The sequence below is a fragment of the Plutella xylostella genome, chromosome 23 (genome assembly GCF_932276165.1).
Source record: "Plutella xylostella chromosome 23, ilPluXylo3.1, whole genome shotgun sequence".
Lineage (NCBI taxonomy): Eukaryota > Metazoa > Arthropoda > Insecta > Lepidoptera > Plutellidae > Plutella > Plutella xylostella.
Window position 1 is genome coordinate 9,691,221 of NC_064003.1, and position 19,372 is coordinate 9,710,592.

The 19,372-nt window shown below is 36.8% G+C and overlaps 3 protein-coding genes and 1 non-coding gene across 5 annotated transcripts; 1 reads left to right on the forward strand and 3 right to left on the reverse strand.

Annotated features, from left to right (window-relative positions):
- Positions 1-500: 500 nt before the first annotated feature.
- Trnae-cuc lies at positions 501-572 on the reverse strand. The gene has a single exon. It is a non-coding gene; the product is annotated as a tRNA-Glu (tRNA).
- A 1,245-nt stretch (positions 573-1,817) lies between these two features.
- LOC105391316 lies at positions 1,818-11,056 on the reverse strand. 2 transcript variants are annotated; one of them, XM_038113336.2, is made up of 14 exons: positions 10,688-11,056; positions 10,264-10,409; positions 9,493-9,619; positions 9,089-9,301; positions 8,752-8,988; positions 8,191-8,376; positions 7,749-7,996; positions 7,381-7,651; positions 6,068-6,160; positions 5,702-5,827; positions 4,376-4,582; positions 4,139-4,193; positions 3,450-3,578; positions 1,818-3,339 (listed from the first exon to the last, which is right to left on the reverse strand). In XM_038113336.2, exons 1-14 carry the CDS (start codon positions 10,868-10,870, stop codon positions 1,883-1,885), a joined length of 3,678 nt encoding a protein of 1,225 aa, XP_037969264.2. In that variant the 5' UTR covers positions 10,871-11,056; the 3' UTR covers positions 1,818-1,882. The 2 variants fall into 2 exon arrangements, with proteins under 2 accessions (XP_037969264.2, XP_037969266.2); XM_038113338.2 differs by lacking the exons at positions 1,818-3,339; positions 3,450-3,578 and adding an exon at positions 3,795-3,996 and having other exon boundaries at positions 10,688-11,048.
- A 529-nt stretch (positions 11,057-11,585) lies between these two features.
- Positions 11,586-14,489, forward strand: LOC105391300 (probable methylthioribulose-1-phosphate dehydratase). Its single transcript, XM_038113339.2, has 6 exons — positions 11,586-11,771; positions 11,981-12,075; positions 12,354-12,467; positions 12,770-12,923; positions 13,464-13,666; positions 13,957-14,489. The coding sequence occupies exons 1-6, from the start codon at positions 11,748-11,750 to the stop codon at positions 14,048-14,050; spliced, it is 684 nt and encodes a 227-aa protein (XP_037969267.2). The 5' UTR covers positions 11,586-11,747; the 3' UTR covers positions 14,051-14,489.
- On the reverse strand, positions 14,383-17,337 carry LOC105391302. The gene is made up of 5 exons (XM_011562766.3): positions 17,009-17,337; positions 16,554-16,757; positions 15,995-16,202; positions 15,293-15,544; positions 14,383-14,992 (listed from the first exon to the last, which is right to left on the reverse strand). The coding sequence occupies exons 1-5, from the start codon at positions 17,207-17,209 to the stop codon at positions 14,574-14,576; spliced, it is 1,284 nt and encodes a 427-aa protein (XP_011561068.3). The 5' UTR covers positions 17,210-17,337; the 3' UTR covers positions 14,383-14,573.
- Between the last annotated feature and the right edge of the window lie 2,035 nt (positions 17,338-19,372).

The following is a 19,372-nucleotide window of genomic DNA, read 5'->3' on the forward strand; positions in this document are numbered from 1 at the left end:
AAAAAAGTCGCCAGTCTATCGGATCTCCGCCTACAAATGCGGACAGGACAAACATAAAACCGAATGGTGCTAGGCCGCCGGATCAGCCGAGGTCTCGTGACAATAAATTGGCCCCGGCAATAAACCTTGTGGAACGGGGTGCAGAAGTAAGTAAGGTCTTGGAACTCTTTGAGGACTTGTGGAGGTAAAATCAAATTGGTATGTTTTTGAATATACAGTTGGTTTGACTATTGACTGATCTTATGATGAGATGATAGTTTTGGTGATGCAATGCAATGGGATCTAAGTGTGATTTCAAAATATTTTAATAATTTAATACAAATTCCGTATAATTGACAAATTGAATATTCAATCATGTTGTTTTATCACTTTGGTGCTATTGATTAAACATAATCGTAGGTACTATCGGATATCTAGACTAAAGCAAATAAAATAAAGATGATAAGCAAACACATGACATACTTACCTAATTCATACAAAATTATTTAAAAAAAATATTTTTCCGATACCGGGAATCGAACCCGAGCCTCCTGGGTGAGAGCCAGGTATCCTAGCCACTAGACCATATCGGATGTGTTATATGAATTGAAAACAGCAGATTTGTTTCACATGGAGCTAATAATAACATACATAGTAGCGGGAGTGAGTATTTATAAGTGTATCAAAATTAACTGAACGAAGAATAGCACACCGTATAGTTAAGTTCTAAGATTGACAGGCGTTATTATATTTACGAGCACTTACGAATAGCTCAGCAAGAACTAAAGTTTGATATTAGAATATCCATTTTTTCAGTATTCACACAGTTTTGTTTTTAATCATTACCTACCTATTAATATTGTTATAATTTATGTACTGAGGCCGACTGTTCAAAGTTAGTCTATTTCGGTTCATCAGTGTGTTTCATTACATAGACCATTATTTCCCCACACTTGGACGGGGAAAGTAGGCTGTAAATATTCAGTTTTGTATTCAATAAGAGTGCGAAATTGTCGCGAGGGAGTCCGTATGAAAACGCGAAATATTGCCAACTCGGCGCCCGAATATTATGCTAAACAGACACTACGGTTCACGCTTTTTTGCATCGTGCAAAAAATTATAGGTTTAGATAGGTACTGATGCGTAAATGGTACTTTGCAACTACCTATATTCGTAAAAGTCGTAATATCACTGTTGAGATACCTAATTAGAGTAATTAGTATGTAAAATTACTACGTAGTTACCTATGCAATATCGATTTCCCTTGCAACAGCTTAAAATCTTAATTAACTATATAGGTCTACAGAATAACGATAAACTCTAACATATCAAAGTAATCAAATTTAAAAATATTAATACGTTTAGGCAATAAACTAATCCAATAACACCGAAACCATAAATATAAAAAACCTAATTATTTAAGGTAGGTACCTATGTTTTAACAGAAACCAAATCTCAACACGATAGACACGCAGATAGGTACACGAAGTTGAAGTAAATCTTCAGAGTTTAGTGCCTATTAAATATTCACAGCACATTTAAAACTACGCTACACATGTGCCGCAGACCAACTTTCTCTGCAGCAAACCTAAAGCTAACAACGAAATATATTATGTAAGTAGGTAGAGTTTTTTTAAGAGGGTAAGTATTTCCCTAGATTTTGTATAAGTTTAGTGCTGTAGCTGTTAGTTATAGGTGAATGTGTACTTATGCATAAATATTTTATGAATATGGTAATAAATATGAAAAGTTCCACGTAGGTATGTAAGTACTTAGCTCTAATAGAGATTTAAAATGAACAAGTAATAAATTTCTTTAATTTAGTAAGTAAAGGCAAAACACAAAAAATTACAAACGTTATGAAACATAACAAACACCAAATAAAAGCTCCTTACTTACTTAGTCACTCCAAAATACGAGGAAATCTTTTACCGCTATCGAGCTTGCTACAGAAATCTTTAAAGGCAACTCTCGTGGATGGAGATTTTTTGTTGAAATTTTTACATGATTGGTCTACATTGACATGAAAACATTGTTGGTTGAAATTGAAACTAGGGTTTCCAGATTCATTAAATCGACATCCACATTGACTTTTAATAGCATTCCTTAGAGTTATAGACCGGCAGTCATCATCGCTTATTATTGATGAAAAACGCTCGGGAGAATTTTCAGAGGTATCTAGCTCTAAATACCTACATTCACATTTGGCACTATTACAGGTTTTATCACACATAGTGGAAACTGCCTCATCTTTTGGAGACTGATTACTATCAAGCAAATGTGTAGAATGTTTCATGTCAATAACTTCTTCTGAAAGTCTACTTATTAATGTCGAAAATGAGCGCTTAGTATTTTTTTCTTTCATAAATATGGTAACTAAATCTGGGTCATCTCCAACAAACGTTGAACGGGACCTTTCTGATCTCAGCCTTTGTACTCCATTATTGAGTAATTGCAAATCTATGTCAGATATTTCTTCTATAGATTTAGAATCCTGTACGTATTGATTTAACACTTCCTTAAAAACAGGTGATCGCATGTTATATTTTTGTCTTGAAGATTTTTCATCTAATTCATATGTAGGGCGACGTGCGTGGACTGATAACTTTATATTTCCACAAGCAGTTATCACAAGTAAAGCTTTATTAACATCATTAATCGATACATTCGAAACATCATCATCGTCATCTTTTAGTATCAAGCAGATCTCAGATTCTTTCACATCTACTATTTCAACCACACGTTTATTTTCTTCACCAATAAAGTCTGCAATTAATTGACTGCTTTCTTTTTCAAATTCTTTATCCAATATTATTAAGTAATTTCTAGATGGCGTTGTTCTTAAAACTGTAGGGTGATTAGTTAGATGAAAATTATCAATGGTTGACAATTTTTTCTTGTTATATGGAGTAGGATGCACACTTATTTTCAGCACATTATTTTGTTTTACATCTTGAGACATGTCACTCGCTGTTTGTTTTGATGGAATTGGTGTATCAATGCTCTTGACAGATTCAGATATCTGCTTTGAATCAAAAGGATCTTTCGTTATATGAAATATTTCCTTAAGGCTAGATTTTCCTGGACCATATCCTACAATTTCGTTATTGGAAAACTGCTTTGGGAGAAACTTAGGATCCATTCTATGATCATTATCTTCGGTGTTACCTTTCACAGAAATGTTGTTTTCTGTATCGTTGCGTTTTTCAGCTATTGGTGCTATCGCCACAACATCATAATTTTTCAAATCTGCTGTCACAGATAGCAATGTTTCTGATCCAATTACAGAAGGTGCATTTACATATTTATCCAAAGAAACATTAAGATTTGTTGACTCTGCAGAAAAATCTGTGGCTGTTCCTAGAAGGAAGAAAGTTTTACATAAGTAATAATGTTATTCAATAATATCGCATCTTAATTTATTTTAACTTACTTTGGTTCATTATGGATAAAATACAATTTAATCATACCTCTTGAATCCATAAGGGCAAATTTTGTTGCGTACGATTTAGTTCCTGCATCGCTTGGTAAAGTTTTATCGATTGTTGATATTTCAGTATTAGTTGCTTTCATTACATCTTTTATCAAATGTAACGTGTCTGTAAAAATAATAAACACTTGCAAACATAATATAGATAACTAAGCACTATTAAATATTCACAGAATAAACATGGGAGTACAAATAATTTGGTAAGTATGCCCAATGTCATTAAAATTTACTCACCTTGATTTTTGTGAGTATTTTATGAATCTCAAATACGTATTTCACTCGTTACAATTTTTCTTCGCGGTAATCGATTAAGAAAACAAGTGGCTTATGGGGTCTTCATGTTTTGAATTTAATAGATAAATACCTAGCTTTACAAAACTCAACAGATAGTAATGTTTCAAACACTAGTAACTTTTATAAGTTCATCGCTGATCAACGAAGACTCAGTTATATTCATATAAGTTACATATCCATATAATTTCCGAAGACTTCTTCAATCACCATATTGCGGTGTTCATTTTCATCGACTAAAACCAATATTGTTATTTAAGAACGATAGGTAAAGCCTTACTGTACTCCCACGTATTTATTTATTTAATTCGACAAATGTACCTGTACCTAATCATTAATCAACAGATGTTTTATAATAGTATATAACAACTAACTTACCTCCTTGAAGCTGGTGTTCCACCTCAAAGGGCGAAAAACAATAATTGGTCTGGTCCTGAAACGATACGTAAAATATAAATTCTCTGTTATGTAAAATTTATTCAAGTTTATTTTTGGACTTGGACACAAATTGGATCGAAAGGTTGACCAATCTTAATCATACCTATCTGTCTACACTCTGTGTCTGTCTCTTACCACAAATCGAATTTATTAATCAAAATTGTGTTATGTAAGTACCTCTTTCTCAGCTTGATTTAAACTATCCGCAATGGGGTCTACTGGCAGAGCATCTATATCCAGAGAGCATTGTGCAGCTCTCATGGTGTGTTTGAAGGAGGTAGAACATTTCTTGTTATCGCACGAAGGTTCAGGCTCATCATCTTCACCTTCGTCTATACAGCACGTCGTATCACAGACTATCTTCTTTGTGTTCTTGCAGGTTTGCTGGAGATGCGTTTGGATACCTTTATTATTTATACATAAACGAGGACTATGACGGTAGTCGTAATAAGTTGAAATATATTTGTGACTTGACAGTTTTTGAAAGGCATTGCTTATGTTTAGTAAACACCTTACGCTGAGTCACACAAACTTAACAAAACTATTATCCTTTCTGATTCGGCCAGTTCATTACAAGCAATTATTTCCTTTCCCTTTAAATCCAAATCCAAATTCCCTATCATTTTAAAAATTAGAGAAACCCTATTCCGTTGCGTGACTCAGGGTATAGAAGTAGCTATCGCTTGGATACCTGGGCACAGTGGTATTATTGGTAATGAGTGTGCAGATTCCTTTGCTAAGGATGCCGTTAGCTTGGGCCTGGACACTCATTACCAAAATTTTGCCCATGACCTTGCCTCGCTCGCAGGACCGAGGCTGGATAGATCCTGGAAAGTGTCCTGGGACACTTCTAGGAATTTTAAAGCTAAATTTTACTCCCATATCCAACCTCATATCCCAAAAAAGCCATGGTTTTTTAAAGCAAAACACTTAGATAAACCAGCAACTTCCACTCTTCGTAGACTGCGTCTGGGCCACGCGTGCACCCCGGTGCACTTGGCTAGGATTCGGGTCCGTGATAGCTCTGTCTGCGACTGCGGTGCCAGTGAAGGATCTGTTGATCATCTCTTTTTCGAATGTCCCAACCTTCAAACCTCCCTATATGACATCCTCCCCCCCACCATTCCCAAACCTGTAAATACTAACTATCTTCTTACCCTTGTACATACTCCCCTTGTTAATATACTGTACAAATTCCTTAAGACTAACAATATTAAACTGTAAATGTGTTTGTACATATTATTATATACTAACAAATCTAATCATTTCTTGTGATTTCCACTTATTGTTTGTATATATTGTGTTTGTCTGGTTGTTTCAGGTTTTAACTGTGTAAATAGTCTAAAATAACCGTAACGACTGCTTTCCAATACTGTGAGCATTGGTCACGTGACTCTGGCCCAGTTAGCCGTGTTAGTCACACACGGCAAAGAGCCATTCAACCAAAATTGATTGATTTGATAGTAAACACCTGAAATCCTCACAATATAACAACCCTCTTACCCCTTTAGTCGGAGGACAAGGCGCAAATGTAGGTGGTGGTGCTTTCTTGGCGCACGGGCAACCGGACAATTTGCCTGATTTCTTGCACTGACACTCACTGGAGCCGCCCCAGCGCGGACATGGCGCCTGAAAGTGATAGTAGTAGGTATTTTCAACTTTAGGGTTGTTACTATAAGACAACGCTTCTCCAAATTTAATGTTTTATTGGTTGATGCTCTATCTATGTGTATGCTATCCTGGGCATCTCGGGAACCATATTATATTATTCAGAGGTAGGTCAGACATCGTGATTGCTGTCTAACATCATAAAATTGTATCAGTAATTATAATACATTAAATTAATTAATTAATGGGCTGTAATATTACCAGTTTAGATTGTCCCTTATCATCTTTTGAAGCCGGCGAAACATTGATTTGCTTCAAACACAGCATTAATTGATTATAGGTCTCTAAATCCATCTAGGGTTTTAAAAAAATACAAATTATTATCCTAGTTTTTCATTAAGGGCGGATTCGACCAACGTCGAGTAACTTTTTACTCACGAGTAAAGTACTAGTTACTCGCGAGTAAGCAGATTTTGCATTCTACCAAGCCTGAAACCCAGATAAGTAGCTTATCCCAAGAATAAAATGTTATACCGCCAAAATTGACCGTGTAACGAGCTTATCCGAGAGTAATTTTGTAATGGCGGCAGCACATCAGCTGATTAGAAAACCGTCATAATGACATATAAACACATCTGTCAAAACATAAACAAAAGTACGTTTAAAGGCAAAGTCTCCGAATAACAACAGCGAATAAAATATTAAAACATAAACAATTTCATACTTTTATAATCCATTCAAACTAAGTTGGCATGTCATTTCTATTGCATGCTTTGAAACGCAGCTATTTTTATTTTAGTTGCATTACAGTTTCGTTCCTCGTTCATTCAATTTAATCATGGTATAACTTGGTAGAATGCAAATGTACTTAGGGTGGATTCGTCCAAACATCTCGTTACACAAGAATAACTATACCGGAATAAAATTTATACGCGAGTAAATATCTGGGATAAGTACATTTGCATTCTACCAAGTTATACCATGATTAATTGAATGAACGAGGAACGAAACTGTAATGCAACTAAAATAAAAATAGCTGCGTTTCAAAGCATGCAATAGAAATGACATGCCAACTTAGTTTGAATGGATTATAATAGCAGGAAATTGTTTATGTTTTAATATTTTATTCGCTGTTGTTATTCTGAGAATTTACCTTTTAACGTACTTTTGTTTATAATTTGACAGATGTGTTTATATGTCATTATGACGATTTTCTAATCAGCTGATGTGCTGCCGCCATTACAAAATTACTCTCGGATAAGCTCGTTACACGGTAAATTTTGGCGGTAAGTATAACATTTTATTCTTGGGATAAGCTACTTATCTTGGTTTCAGGTTTGGTAGAATGCAAAATCTGCTTACTCGCGAGGAACTGGTAGTTTACTCTCTAGTAAAAAGTTACTCGACGTTGGTCGAATCCGCCCTTATCCTGGATATTTACTCGCGTATAAATTTTATTCCGGTATAGTTATTCTCGTGTAACGTGATGTTTGGACGAATTCACCCTAAGTATGTATTGAATTAGGAAGGTAAGGTAGGTACTTACTGCCTTTAAATGTTTAGAAATAACTTACCTCACATCTAGTTTTCACGGCTCCACCAATTATAATACTATTCAAATTCTTCTTCAACGAAGACATAATAAAATCTTTTAACAAAGCTTTAGTTTCATTATTTAGTTTTCCATTCAAACTTGATTTCAGACAATCTAAAACCGTATCAGCTACGTTTTGGCTTGAAGCACTTTTTGATTTGGCTTCTAGGTATGAACACATGTTTTCAAAAACGTTTCCGATGAACTTTTCTTTTACACTCATGCACACACAGTCACTTCCAGAATCGGGGCTAAAACATTATCAACCATCAAAATGCAAATCACAATAATGACTAGAGCCAAAGCTAAGTTAAGGTAAAGTAAGAAGCAGTACTTGAACATTCTTACCAGCAAACCCCCTGTTCAACATAGCACGATCTTTCTTTAAGACATCTTGGACAATCTGTACAGAATTTCCTAACATCATCAGTATCGGTAGTTTGATGACATCGACTGCATTGTATGGTGAAATTCGCCATCTCTTCCTCGATTTCTTGGAGCTCCTTATCGATAGCTTCAGATTTGCTTTTGCAACGCTGCTTGCAAAGTTCTTTGTTCTCTTTTAGTAGCTCTACATCCTTCATAAGCGCCCCATACTGGAGAAAATATCTTGGGATAGTCTCGAAAATTGGAATACCAAAAATTTACTAACCCCATCCACACTCATAAAAAAATTAACTTCTCATATGTGAGGTTGTTCATGTGTGGTTATTATTATTATTTTATTATTGGTTTATACAATTCAATTGAATCAAGAGATACCTACCTACAGTTTTTTTTGCATTATTACCTCAGCTAGAATATCTTGATTAGCAAGCTTCTTTTCAAGTAATTTCTTGGACAAATTATTAAGTTCATCTCGTGCTGCTTTTATTTCTTTCTGGCCTTCAATATCAGCTTGTTTTCTATTCCTTATTTCCTCAGCTAATTCTTTTTCTAAAGCTGCAGTTTTTTTAGTAAACGTTGATACTTTTTCCTGTAAATAAAAGGTTACAGTTCATTTTTACAATGTATAGACCTTCCTTCTTTTTTATCTATATAACTCTTTTAGCATTAAGTACAAAAGAGTCTTTTAGCATTAAGTATTACTTTAGATAGGAGAAGATAAGATAAGATATATTCTTTATTTGTACAAAAAAAAATATGGACAACAATACAAAACTTAATCTAACACATATGTACAAATGGCGGTCTTATCGCTTAAAGCGATTTCTTCCAGACAACCTTTGGGTGGAAGGATATTTAGATGTAAAGGGTTAAGTGTACCGGGATAAAGAATATACAATACATTATATTTACATACATACTTAATATACCTAGCATCATATAATATATAAAAATATTTACTTACATCACAAGCCTTCTTTTTGCTTTCAAATGCCTTTTTTGATGCTTCTATAGCTGTATCATCTTTTTTTATTTGCTTTTTGAGATTTTCTATTTCGAGATTAAGACAGTTTATATCATTTTCTCTTTTTAGTTTTTTTTCTTCAATTTCTTTTTCAACCTTGCCAACTTTTTTCATTTGTAATTCTAAATCTCTGTATCCTCTGCGCCATTTGGATATTGTTTTTTCAATTTTATGAACCTGGAACAATAGGTAATTGTAATTAGGTACGTCTTACGTACTTAGTTATTTTAAATAATGGTTCCTAAAAATCAAAGTATCCCTTTCAGTTATGGCTCACCTCATCTATCAACTGACTCTGTTTATCCTCGCTCTCTTTCAGTTTCTGCTGGTAAGCTGACTCCATGCAGTTCCACATACAATCGGCTTCCTTCAACAATTCCAGGCCTTCCCTTTCCTTATCCTCTAGCTGCTTCATCTTGTCCTCCAGTTGTTTCTCAGTCTGCTCTACATCTTCCAATTGCTCTTGAAACTTTTTATTCATTTCTGTTACCTGCATGAGGTTAAAATCTTTTAACGTGTTTAATAAAGGCCTTTCGATTTGATATAATAACGATGGTGCTAAATATATCTTTTTAGCAACTTTATATATTTTTAGATCTCTAATAGTTACTACTCTAAATCTCTTATTCTTCTTTAGTTTTTACCTTTACTTACAAATAAATTTAATATCAGACCACTTACGGCATTTAAATTATTGAGTACTTTGCTGATCGGAGCCACTCTGTCCTGACTGTCACCCTGGTCAGAAGTGAGGTCTTCCCTTTTGTCTGGTTGATTGAATCGACGACACGCCAACTTTCCAGAGCATCTAATAATATTGGTAAGTAAATTAATTTTTGTTTCAAAGCTTTGCCATGGTAAAAACAGAGAAATGAGTGAGAACTCACAGAATTAACTAATAGGTAGATTGTAAAAAAATTGTCAAAGTCAAAGTATTTATTTGTAAACATAGGTTAGTAATACAATCGGAGATGAACGAACTGTAGGAGCACTCGAGACCGCATTTTTAATCTTTTGCGTCCTGTAATTATGATATTTTGCGAGGTTTTCGTCTGACTTCACGTGATTCAACCAGTTAAGTGATAAATATATTACTTATCTTACGAACTAGGTACTTGCAAGCATGTCGCTTCGCCTCAAAAAGTTTACCCGTGCGAAAGAAACAATTCACATCTGTTTTATAATAACCAGTAGGAACCTTGTACTAATGTACTCCCTTGCGGGGTAGGCAGAGGTGCATTGCTGCACCCACTTTTCGCCAGTGTTATGTTAGTCCCAACTAGGGGGCGGGCCTATTGCCATTTTACGGGCACATCCAAGACCCGAGAACAAATATCTGTGTTTAAACAAATATCTGCCCCAGCCGGGATCGAACCCGAGACCTTCGGCTCAGTAGTTAGTCAGTAACCACTACGCCATTCGGTCGTCTGGAATAATGTCATTGTATCTTACATCCTCCCCCTACTGACTCCCTCGGCCGGATTCCTCTGGCCCTGCAAGTCACATGCGGGGTTGGCAGCACACGGGTAGAGGGACACGGGCCTCTGTCTACCGGGGCACTTCTTGGCAGCTTCCTGTTTGCATTTCTGTAGTGCTTCCTGAAAAAAAACGGTGGGTAAAATTTGCGGTGTTAGATAGGTACGTTTGGCTTGATTAATATGACGTAAGTACCTACTAAATTACATCTAAGTACCTACTAAGTACTTATAAGACTTTCTATGAGCTAATACCTACCTACCTAAGTCATATTTTAAAGACGTAGGCAGGAAGGTAAGTACGTTAAATTTTGTCTATTTCTTACTAAACTCTTATTACCATTAAGTTTTCTCTTAGCTAGGCAACCTTTAATAGGTACCTAGATAGTTCTAATACCCACCACGACATCAATATCAGGGTTCTCCTTCATAACAAGCCACAGGTCACACATGAGCCTGATGGCCGGGTCCTGGATGACTTCAGGTGGCTCCCCGGAGGTGTCTTCTGTAGACCCGGTCAGCTCGGAGACCAGTTGGTCCATGGCCTCGTAGCGACGGCTGAGGCATGGCGGTACTTGAGGCATTTTGTTGAAGAGTCTGGGAGTTTGTTGTTGAAATATTTATTGGAGAATTTGAAGCTATATTTGTTTGTTTGGTAGGAGGTTACACTTTAATTTAATTTGCATACGATTCGAAATGAATTTTTACGTTCAAAACATAATAACAGTGAATTTAAAAACATGCAAAATTTAAAAACAGTTGTTATCAACACATTCAAAGAAAAGACAAAAATATATTTTTTTACAATATTTATGGTTTAGCTTTTCCTCTTTCCGCATCCGCTTTTCTCGCCGCACCGGGTCCCGCCAATATTTTTGTTTGTAAATATAGCTATAATAAAATCTTTTTGTTTCATTTTGATTAATCTTTTCTAAATTATGTACTATAAGTAAATGAAGGATCTATGTTGCTAAATAATATACTATTTAATCGAATATTTAATAAACCCTTAGAAATCATTATTTATTTAATGTATAATGTTGTTTATGTCATTATGTGACGGTTTTTTTAACTGACTTCACAAACGCAACTTATCAAATAGCGTTCAGAAAATTTAAAGTTATTTTCCAATGCAAAATTATGGAGAATTTGTAGTATTTTTTTGATAGAAAATAAATACTTCTATTAAAAGCAGGTAAGCCAAAGGGGTAATCAGATAAAAAATATTGAATAATTTTAAATATGTATAAGTTTTTTGTACCTATTTTTTTAGTTTTAAAACGTTTCCTAACCTCAACTCAAAACGTCAAAAAAGCGCAAATCAAAACAATCACAAATATTTATGTTAGTTATTTTTATTGATATCATTGTGTAATAAAGACTGATAAGAAGAGAGTATGTAGGTATTGATAAGACATTGACACTGTTGAACTGGATATCAAAGGAATAATACATACTCACATGATGTCGTCTGATCTAGGACCAGTAAGTTAATTTACTTTTTATATCTTCAAGCAAACATTGAAAGTATCGTTTATTTATCTTACTTAGCTCTTACCTGCCTGTAAAAAAGCAGTTCTTTCATCCATAGCATTAAACTGAAAGTCCAGAGCTCATAAAAATACAAATAATACTAGTAAGTACTTACCACTTTTTTTTGCAATAAATACAATGTTAATTATTACTATTTCCAGGAGCACCCAAGGAACTTGATCCCCGAACTGTGCAAGCAGTTCTACCACCTCGGCTGGGTTACCGGCACCGGTGGAGGGATCTCTATTAAAGATGGGTAAGGTATTTACTGAACTTTAAACTAATCAAGCTGCAAAAAGCCAAATCATTCCTTTTCTTCTTGAAATTTAAAATAAAGAGCTGTGCATTTCTTCTCGGCTCTGAAAACCAATCAACATGGTTGCCCTTTCAATTTCTATCTTGTTCATACAACACTATCATAAATATTCTAACTAGTCACTACACCTACAGACTAGTATGAGAGCTACTGCTATGACCTCTTCTAAATATTATGTAACCAGGATTTATTGTGATAAAATTCATGTTATGTTTCAGAGATAAGATCTACATAGCTCCATCGGGAGTGCAGAAGGAGCGGATGCAACCTGATGACCTGTTTGTGCAGACCATTGACGGTGCTGACTTGGAACTACCTCCGCCGGAGAAAAAGTATGTTAACTATATACTTAATTACATTTCATAACTCTGTATTAATAATTGTAACGTGAAGCTAGCCTTAAGGCTGATTCACACACTGTTTAGTGTGAGTGTTTAGTAAACACTGGTGGGATTGTTGTATAGTGTTAGGCAAAACTTTTGAATCCTCTATACATACTCAGCAATGTACGTCTACTAAGCACTTGCACTAAACAGTGTGAAAATCAGCCTTTAGACTAATTATATTCTTTCTTACATTATCGGTATCATTGCTCGGCAAATTCCTCCCTTTCTAACAACCCACAACCCCACAGGTTAAAGAAGAGTCAATGCACGCCCCTCTTCATGGTGGCCTACAGACAGTGTGGGGCGGGGGCGGTGATACACACACACTCACCCCATGCGGTCCGAGTCACTCTGCTCTGGGAAGGAGATGACTTCCGCATCACGCATCAGGAGATGATCAAGGTTTGTATTACTTCTTTTTTTTACTTTGTTCTAAACTTGCCTGTCTTCAAGGTAAAAGTGAAATGATGTGTGCATACATTATACAACATAATAACATTGTGAAAATTTTTTTAGCTACAAGTGTGAGGAAATACTATGTGGCTGAATGTTTAAAAGTATGATTATTCCTGATAAGGCCTAAGGGATGTGGTTTCAAACAGATCCAGCCAAAATGCCGACATTCATTGTGGTTGATAAAGTCCCCAGACTATACAGGCTATCCCACGGCGATGCCACATGGAGTGGAAATACCTTAAATGCTGAACATAGTGAATTTATCACATTTAAAGCATCTTAACTAAAAAATAAATACAATCTGATTTTAAAAAAAAAACATAATCACTAATACGTGGGACTGTATGTATTATATTTATGGTGGTAAAATATAAACAAGCAAACAAAAGCTGTCTGCAAAAAATCGCTTTTAACAACAGCGACATTTTGTACATGTTCCTTCTTTTTTTTCTATACAATTAAAAACACCTATCCATCCATCAACAGGGCATAAAAGACGCGAAACGCAACGCCTACCTCCGCTACGATGACACTCTCACAGTGCCCATCATAGAGAACACTTGCTTCGAGCGAGACCTGGAGAGTTCCCTGGCGGCGGCGGTGGCGCGGAGACCTGAGACTTGTGCAGTGTTGGTCAGAAGACATGGACTGTATGTGTGGGGGGACACATGGCAACAGGCGAAGACTATGTGAGTAATAGTCTTAGAATAAGGGTTTGTTAGCTTATCACGTCGGGGTCACCAAAATGGCGACGAGAAGCTGCGAGTTCATACAAAGTGATTGTAAAGACAACATGACAGACTGCTGCTGGAAATATGCCACTCCTGGTGGTTAGATAACTAGTCATTTACCTATGTCCCTTGCTGTAGCATCTTCCACCTATTCGCAGTTAAGTACCACTATCAATGAGATCTTTTTTACCTCGAACATAGCTCGTTCCACACCACACTGTTAATCACACTGTCCATGTCTATTCCAGGGCTGAATGCTTCGACTACCTGTTCGAGATGGCGGTGGAGATGAAGCGACTCGGCCTCGACCCTGAGGCAGTTCCGGGGAAGAAGACTCAGTGATGTCTTCGTTGTTGTGACGACAAAACATTCAGGGCCTTACCACAAAAACTTAGACCGTATTTAATAGGTGTTTAGCGCTGTTAAACAGTGTTTTAAGTTTTTGTGGTAGTACAGTCACTCTCCATCATCATTCAAAGAAACTCCACTATTGCTGAATCTATTTGGTTAGGTAATCTGTACAAATATGAGTTAGGTTATTATGTATGTTATCAATCATTATCACTGCATTTAATTGATACAGGTGCAAGGGTCTTTGTAGAGCCTATGGTTCATACCACTTTAGATTATTTGTCTACTCATATATTATGTAATGTACAGTGAAATGCCTAATACAGTTTTTATATAGATAGTTTTATTATTAGTCATTTGCGTAAGTATACCAAATTATTATAAACATGTTGTTATTTATGTAAATAAAATCAAAGTCTTTTCCAAAGATTGTTAAATTCTTTTACTATGCTAGCTGTACTATAAGAAGAATGTTTTATCAATCAATAGTCATGATCATGATCCACTATAAAGTTTATCTGTACAATTCTGCTATTATAGTTTTAGATATAACACTGTTGGATATGTTAGATGCTAGCTGGTTACATTTAACCTTCCTCCTACTCATGCCTTGGACACTAGAAGTCTTCGCTTGAAGTATCAATGCCTTCACTTCATCCAACTGTTTTTTGGACAAATATGCGTCCGACAGAATATTATCCAGTATAGGCTTAGATTTCTTAGCAAAATCGTACAAAGACTCTAGATCTAAAGAACTCTTTTGCTTTCTAATGTTTGTATGCTTTTTCCGTTGCAAAACCTTCCTCAAATCGTCCAAATAAGATTGGTTATCAGATATTCTGCTGTCTATTATTTCTATTTGCTTTTGAGGGTATTTTGAATTTTCGTATGTAGACGACGTCGACGTATGCGATCTTTTCGGAGATTCCCAACCTGAAATTAAAATATTAGTATTTTCAGAGAGTATTTTATTAACAGTAACCTTATGTGAATGAGGATTCACATACTAGGTAACATCCTTGCATTGTTGCACCCAATTTTCGCGAGAGGCAGAGCTATCATAATTCAAATGTAAAATATTAATAGAGGCGAGCCTATTTGCTTTAGGATAGATTAGTAGTAGTTCTCAGTTCTTAAATTTGCCTATAAATTTAAGAGCTGAGAACTACTACTAATCTATCCTGTTTGGGAATCAAACCCTCGGCCTACATGGTAAATTAGTATTATAGGTACCTTCATCAGCATTTTTAAACTTCGGCTTGATAGAGAAATAAGCTCGCATCTTTTTCAAAGGAGTCTTGATATTTTCTGAATCAAAAACATCGTATTCCAGACACACCACTTTCTCATTCAGTTTCCTCACTTCTATTGCGTTTTTCTTGTATTTCGTGAATTTCTCCGCAATGACCTTCACTTGTGGCTTCTGTGATATGCAGATGTCAGCGTTTTCAGATTGAGGTGTGGACTTTTCTGATGATTGTAGTGCTGCAATTGGCGAAGAGGAAGATAAAATTGATGGTTTCGGATTATTTCTGGGACAGCCTTCTAATGTGTTGTAAGAGTTTTGTTCCAAAAGATTCGCAATCTTACAGATATTAAGGGTTCCGTTAATACCTACTTTATGATATAATGAGGTACGAAACCGCTATAGAATGACGTTTTCTTTACTAACTATAAGATGGTTATATAATAGAATAGTTTTATTTCTTTCTACAATTCAGTAACAAAGTAGTGTCCAGAGCCGCACTTGTAGGTAAGTTAAAAGAAACCTGTGCCAGTTATATTCTTATTGAAATGGAGACCTAGGTACCTATCTATGCAGTTATGCGAAGGTAACTATAATTATGTGTTGTGAAACCTATACCGGCCAAAATAATCCGACCATTTCAATGGATCAACAGTTCAACACCAGTGAACTATTAAAATATTACTCACATTCGGATTCATCCCCAACATCCTTGGCTTCAAACCTCAACGGCTGATCAGACGCCGCCGTGACCCAATGAGCCACGGCCCTGTCACCCCACTGGGTGGCTTGTTCGACTGTCGACTTCTGGCTACATAAGATGCTTTTCAACTGTCGCAAACGATCTAGCTGTTCCGGTGAGAGAGATAAGCCAGAGGGCTGTAGTGGTGATTGGTTCTGAAAGGTTTGTAGAGCTCATGTAAGGATAGGTGGCTCTACCTACTTGACATCAATATTATGACGATCTATAACTCCCCGCAAGGGAGTAGATGTGTTTATTTTTTTATAACTCTAGCTGTTTTATTACGTTAATGATCATAACAAATACCTATAACCGAATAGTAGATACTTATCATAAATACCTACCTACATCACGATTTAATCAAGTGCTATGGGATTTGTTTTAGGACCTATCTAGGTACCTATCTTAAACCTAACTACTACATCTAGATAGATAGCAACCTAACTGAACTGCATATTTTCATACCTACCAGTAGTTAAAAAAACCAACCAGTGAAATCGTCTTACCATTTCACAGCATTGTCCGAACTCCTTATGGCTCGGTTTGATGTCCAAGCTCTTGTTTTCCACCATCACTTCTTTACCTCCCGAATCCACCTCGTCCTCATCATCATCATCAGAATCGACGCAATAACAGAGAGAGCTCGAGTCGCGGAATAGAATCGTCGAGAATAATGAGGAATCCATGTTGGGTACGATTGGTGGTTCTTGCTGTAGGTAAATAGCAAAAGTAATAACTAGGTGTAGGTAGACCTAACTAACTACCTACCAAATCCGCGGTAGGTAAGTAGGTATTTAACTAGGTACCTAAGTGTTAGGTAGATGGACATAATTAATTGATCTATCAAAATACTTAATGAAAGTTGCTTTGTGTGATGGGGAGATTCACGTGCTAACAGGAATGCCACTTATAAAATTCCATCCTGTAGGTAGTTAAGTCTAGAACCGGCGACTGTGCCTACCTGCTTTTCATTATTTTCCTTTTCCTTCACCATATCATGGTATTCCTTCTTCAAACTGTAGCCAATTTGCTCAGGCCCTACAGAAGAGCTGCGGTCTACTGAGCGAATGGGAACCCGTGTCCCATGTCTTTTTGCACGGGGAGGGTTGGACGGGGATTTAATTGGTTTTGCCGTCCCGTAATGCCTTTGGAAACGGTTCATGATATTGATTTTAGTTAACTATATAAGTACTTATGTTATTTGTTTTAGTTAGTATAGTAAGGTACAGCCACTTTATAATTTTATTTTGATAAACGTTTCCATTTTGATACTAACAGAAACCTGTATAATATTCTAGTCTATGAACCTGAGCGCGAGTCAAGTTATTATTCTGAGTGTAATACCTAAAAGAGGCTGAGGACAGAGTGTTGAGCCAGCACTCCTTGATGGGAGCCAACAGCAGCACCTCAGTAGTTAGCTCAGTCTTTGCAGTCAGTGCAGGTATGGTGTGCCATTATTGGCTGATGATTATTAGAAAGTTAAGTCGTCTGAGCACAACAACGAACAACGCGGACTCGGGTGTAACTACCCTCCATACTCAATGCGTCTGAGTAGTCTTTCATGCATGCATCCATCCTGACGTCCCTCAGCAATACCAATTGATGAGTTGAAAATTACCTAAACTAAATTAGGTAGGTACCTACTTACTAATCTTTTATGTAAGTTACCTTGCATTTTGAATGGGTAAAACCAACCAATATGCGCCTAAACACTTATGAACACGCCACCGACGACACGCGTTCGTTGTACTGCGATTGGCTTCACCATAGAGAAAAAATAAATATTTGGGCTTCACGTGGCGCCGCCGCCGCCTCGTAGTTTGTTCATGGTGTGATTCTTTTTTTTTTTTTTACATAGCCTATTTGGATTTGGCATTGAGTATGAATGGTCACCCGAGTCCGTGTTGTTCTATGCTATTTGGTTTCCCACTGCTGGGCAAAGGCCTCCCCTTTTTCCTTCCACACCCTACGATCCTGTGCACTCTCAGCCCAGTTACTATCGAATTTGTCCAGGTCGTCCTGCCATCTCCGTCTCGGCCTGCCTCTCCGCCGGCGCCCGTCGCCCGGCACCCACTCGGTCGCTATCTTGGTCCGGGTGCATGCGGCAGACGTGGCCAGCCCAGTTCCACTTGAGCTTCGCGGTCTCGACACCAACATCGACTATGCGAGTTTGGGAGCGTAGTGTGGTGTTCCTGACATGGTCCGTCAATTTGACACCTAGAAGACTACGCTCCATCGCTCTTTGGCAAACCTTCAGTCTGGTCTTCTGATGTTCGGTCAGTGACCATGTCTGTGCGCCGTAGGTTAGAACGGGTAAGATACACATGTCAACGAGCTTGCGCTTGAGTGACAATGGAAGGTTGCCCTTCATCAGCTGCTTCATAGACCAGTAGCTCTTCCAGGCGTTTCGATACGTCTATCGATTTCTTTATCTTGCCTGTTTTCGAATGAGACTAGCTGGCCTAAATAGATAGTACTCGTTGACATATTGTATATCCTGTCCGTCAACCGTGACCCTACGTTTCGCGCTATTGGACATGATCTTGGTTTTGGACCGATTCATCGACAATCCGACTTGAAGGCTTGCCATGCAGAGATCTTGCAGCATATTTTCGAGTGTTGATGCCGACGGGGCAAAGAGTACGATGTCATCGGCGAAGCGAAGATTGGTTAATCTTCTGCCGCTGATCCTGATACCTTTGTCTTCCCATGGGACCGCGAGCTTTCTAAAAACTTCCTCGAGAGTACAAGTAAATAGTTTTGGAGATAGCGGGTCGCCCTGTTTGACGCCTTTCTCTATATTAAACTAGGGTGTGATTCTAGTTATAGAAAATTGTACATTGGATTCGCCTCAACACGCGTTGCGTTTCATCGGGTCGTGTGGCGTTTCAATAGTCTATTATTTTTGTACTCATTAGAAAGTAAAAAGACAGCAGTCTTTAATAAAGATCAGTGTTAAACGCACATTTCCTCTAGTTTTCAAGAACGGGTAAGTAATACGAGGTATAAAAACGAATGGTATAACATTCACAAGGTATACGCCCATATGATATAAATTTATTAAGTATAACGATCACTGTGCATAACAAACGAAAGGCATAATTACTAAATGCATAATTTCGTAAAGAATAACGTTCAAAAAGTATAATTACTATTAAAATGCATAACGTTTATAATATATAACGTTTATAACATATATTCTACAACGGATATAATTATCATAATGTATAATGCACAAAAAGTATAAAAGATTGTCGTATCGTATTTTCATTATTATTGACGCTATGTGTGGAGACGCTCCGCTTTGGTTTCGACGAACATGTGC

What these genes read in the sequence shown, in the direction of transcription:
- LOC105391316 (XM_038113336.2), bottom strand. Translation starts at nt 10,870, where the DNA reads ATGCCTCAAGTACCGCCATGCCTCAGCCGTCGCTACGAGGCCATGGAC. An exon ending in ATCAAGATATTCTAGCTGAG is followed by an intron (nt 7,997 to 8,190) that starts GTAATAATGCAA and finishes TATTTTCTCCAG; the next exon opens with TATGGGGCGCTTATGAAGGA. An exon ending in GTTGAACAGGGGGTTTGCTG is followed by an intron (nt 7,652 to 7,748) that starts GTAAGAATGTTC and finishes ATAATGTTTTAG; the next exon opens with CCCCGATTCTGGAAGTGACT.
- LOC105391300 (XM_038113339.2), top strand. Translation starts at nt 11,748, where the DNA reads ATGATGTCGTCTGATCTAGGACCA. An exon ending in TGTCGTCTGATCTAGGACCA is followed by an intron (nt 11,772 to 11,980) that starts GTAAGTTAATTT and finishes TACTATTTCCAG; the next exon opens with GAGCACCCAAGGAACTTGAT. An exon ending in CTACCTCCGCCGGAGAAAAA is followed by an intron (nt 12,468 to 12,769) that starts GTATGTTAACTA and finishes ACAACCCCACAG; the next exon opens with GTTAAAGAAGAGTCAATGCA.
- LOC105391302 (XM_011562766.3), bottom strand. Translation starts at nt 17,209, where the DNA reads ATGAACCGTTTCCAAAGGCATTACGGGACGGCAAAACCAATTAAATCC. An exon ending in AGGAAAATAATGAAAAGCAG is followed by an intron (nt 16,758 to 17,008) that starts GTAGGCACAGTC and finishes ATTTACCTACAG; the next exon opens with CAAGAACCACCAATCGTACC. An exon ending in GTTTAAAAATGCTGATGAAG is followed by an intron (nt 14,993 to 15,292) that starts GTACCTATAATA and finishes TTTTAATTTCAG; the next exon opens with GTTGGGAATCTCCGAAAAGA.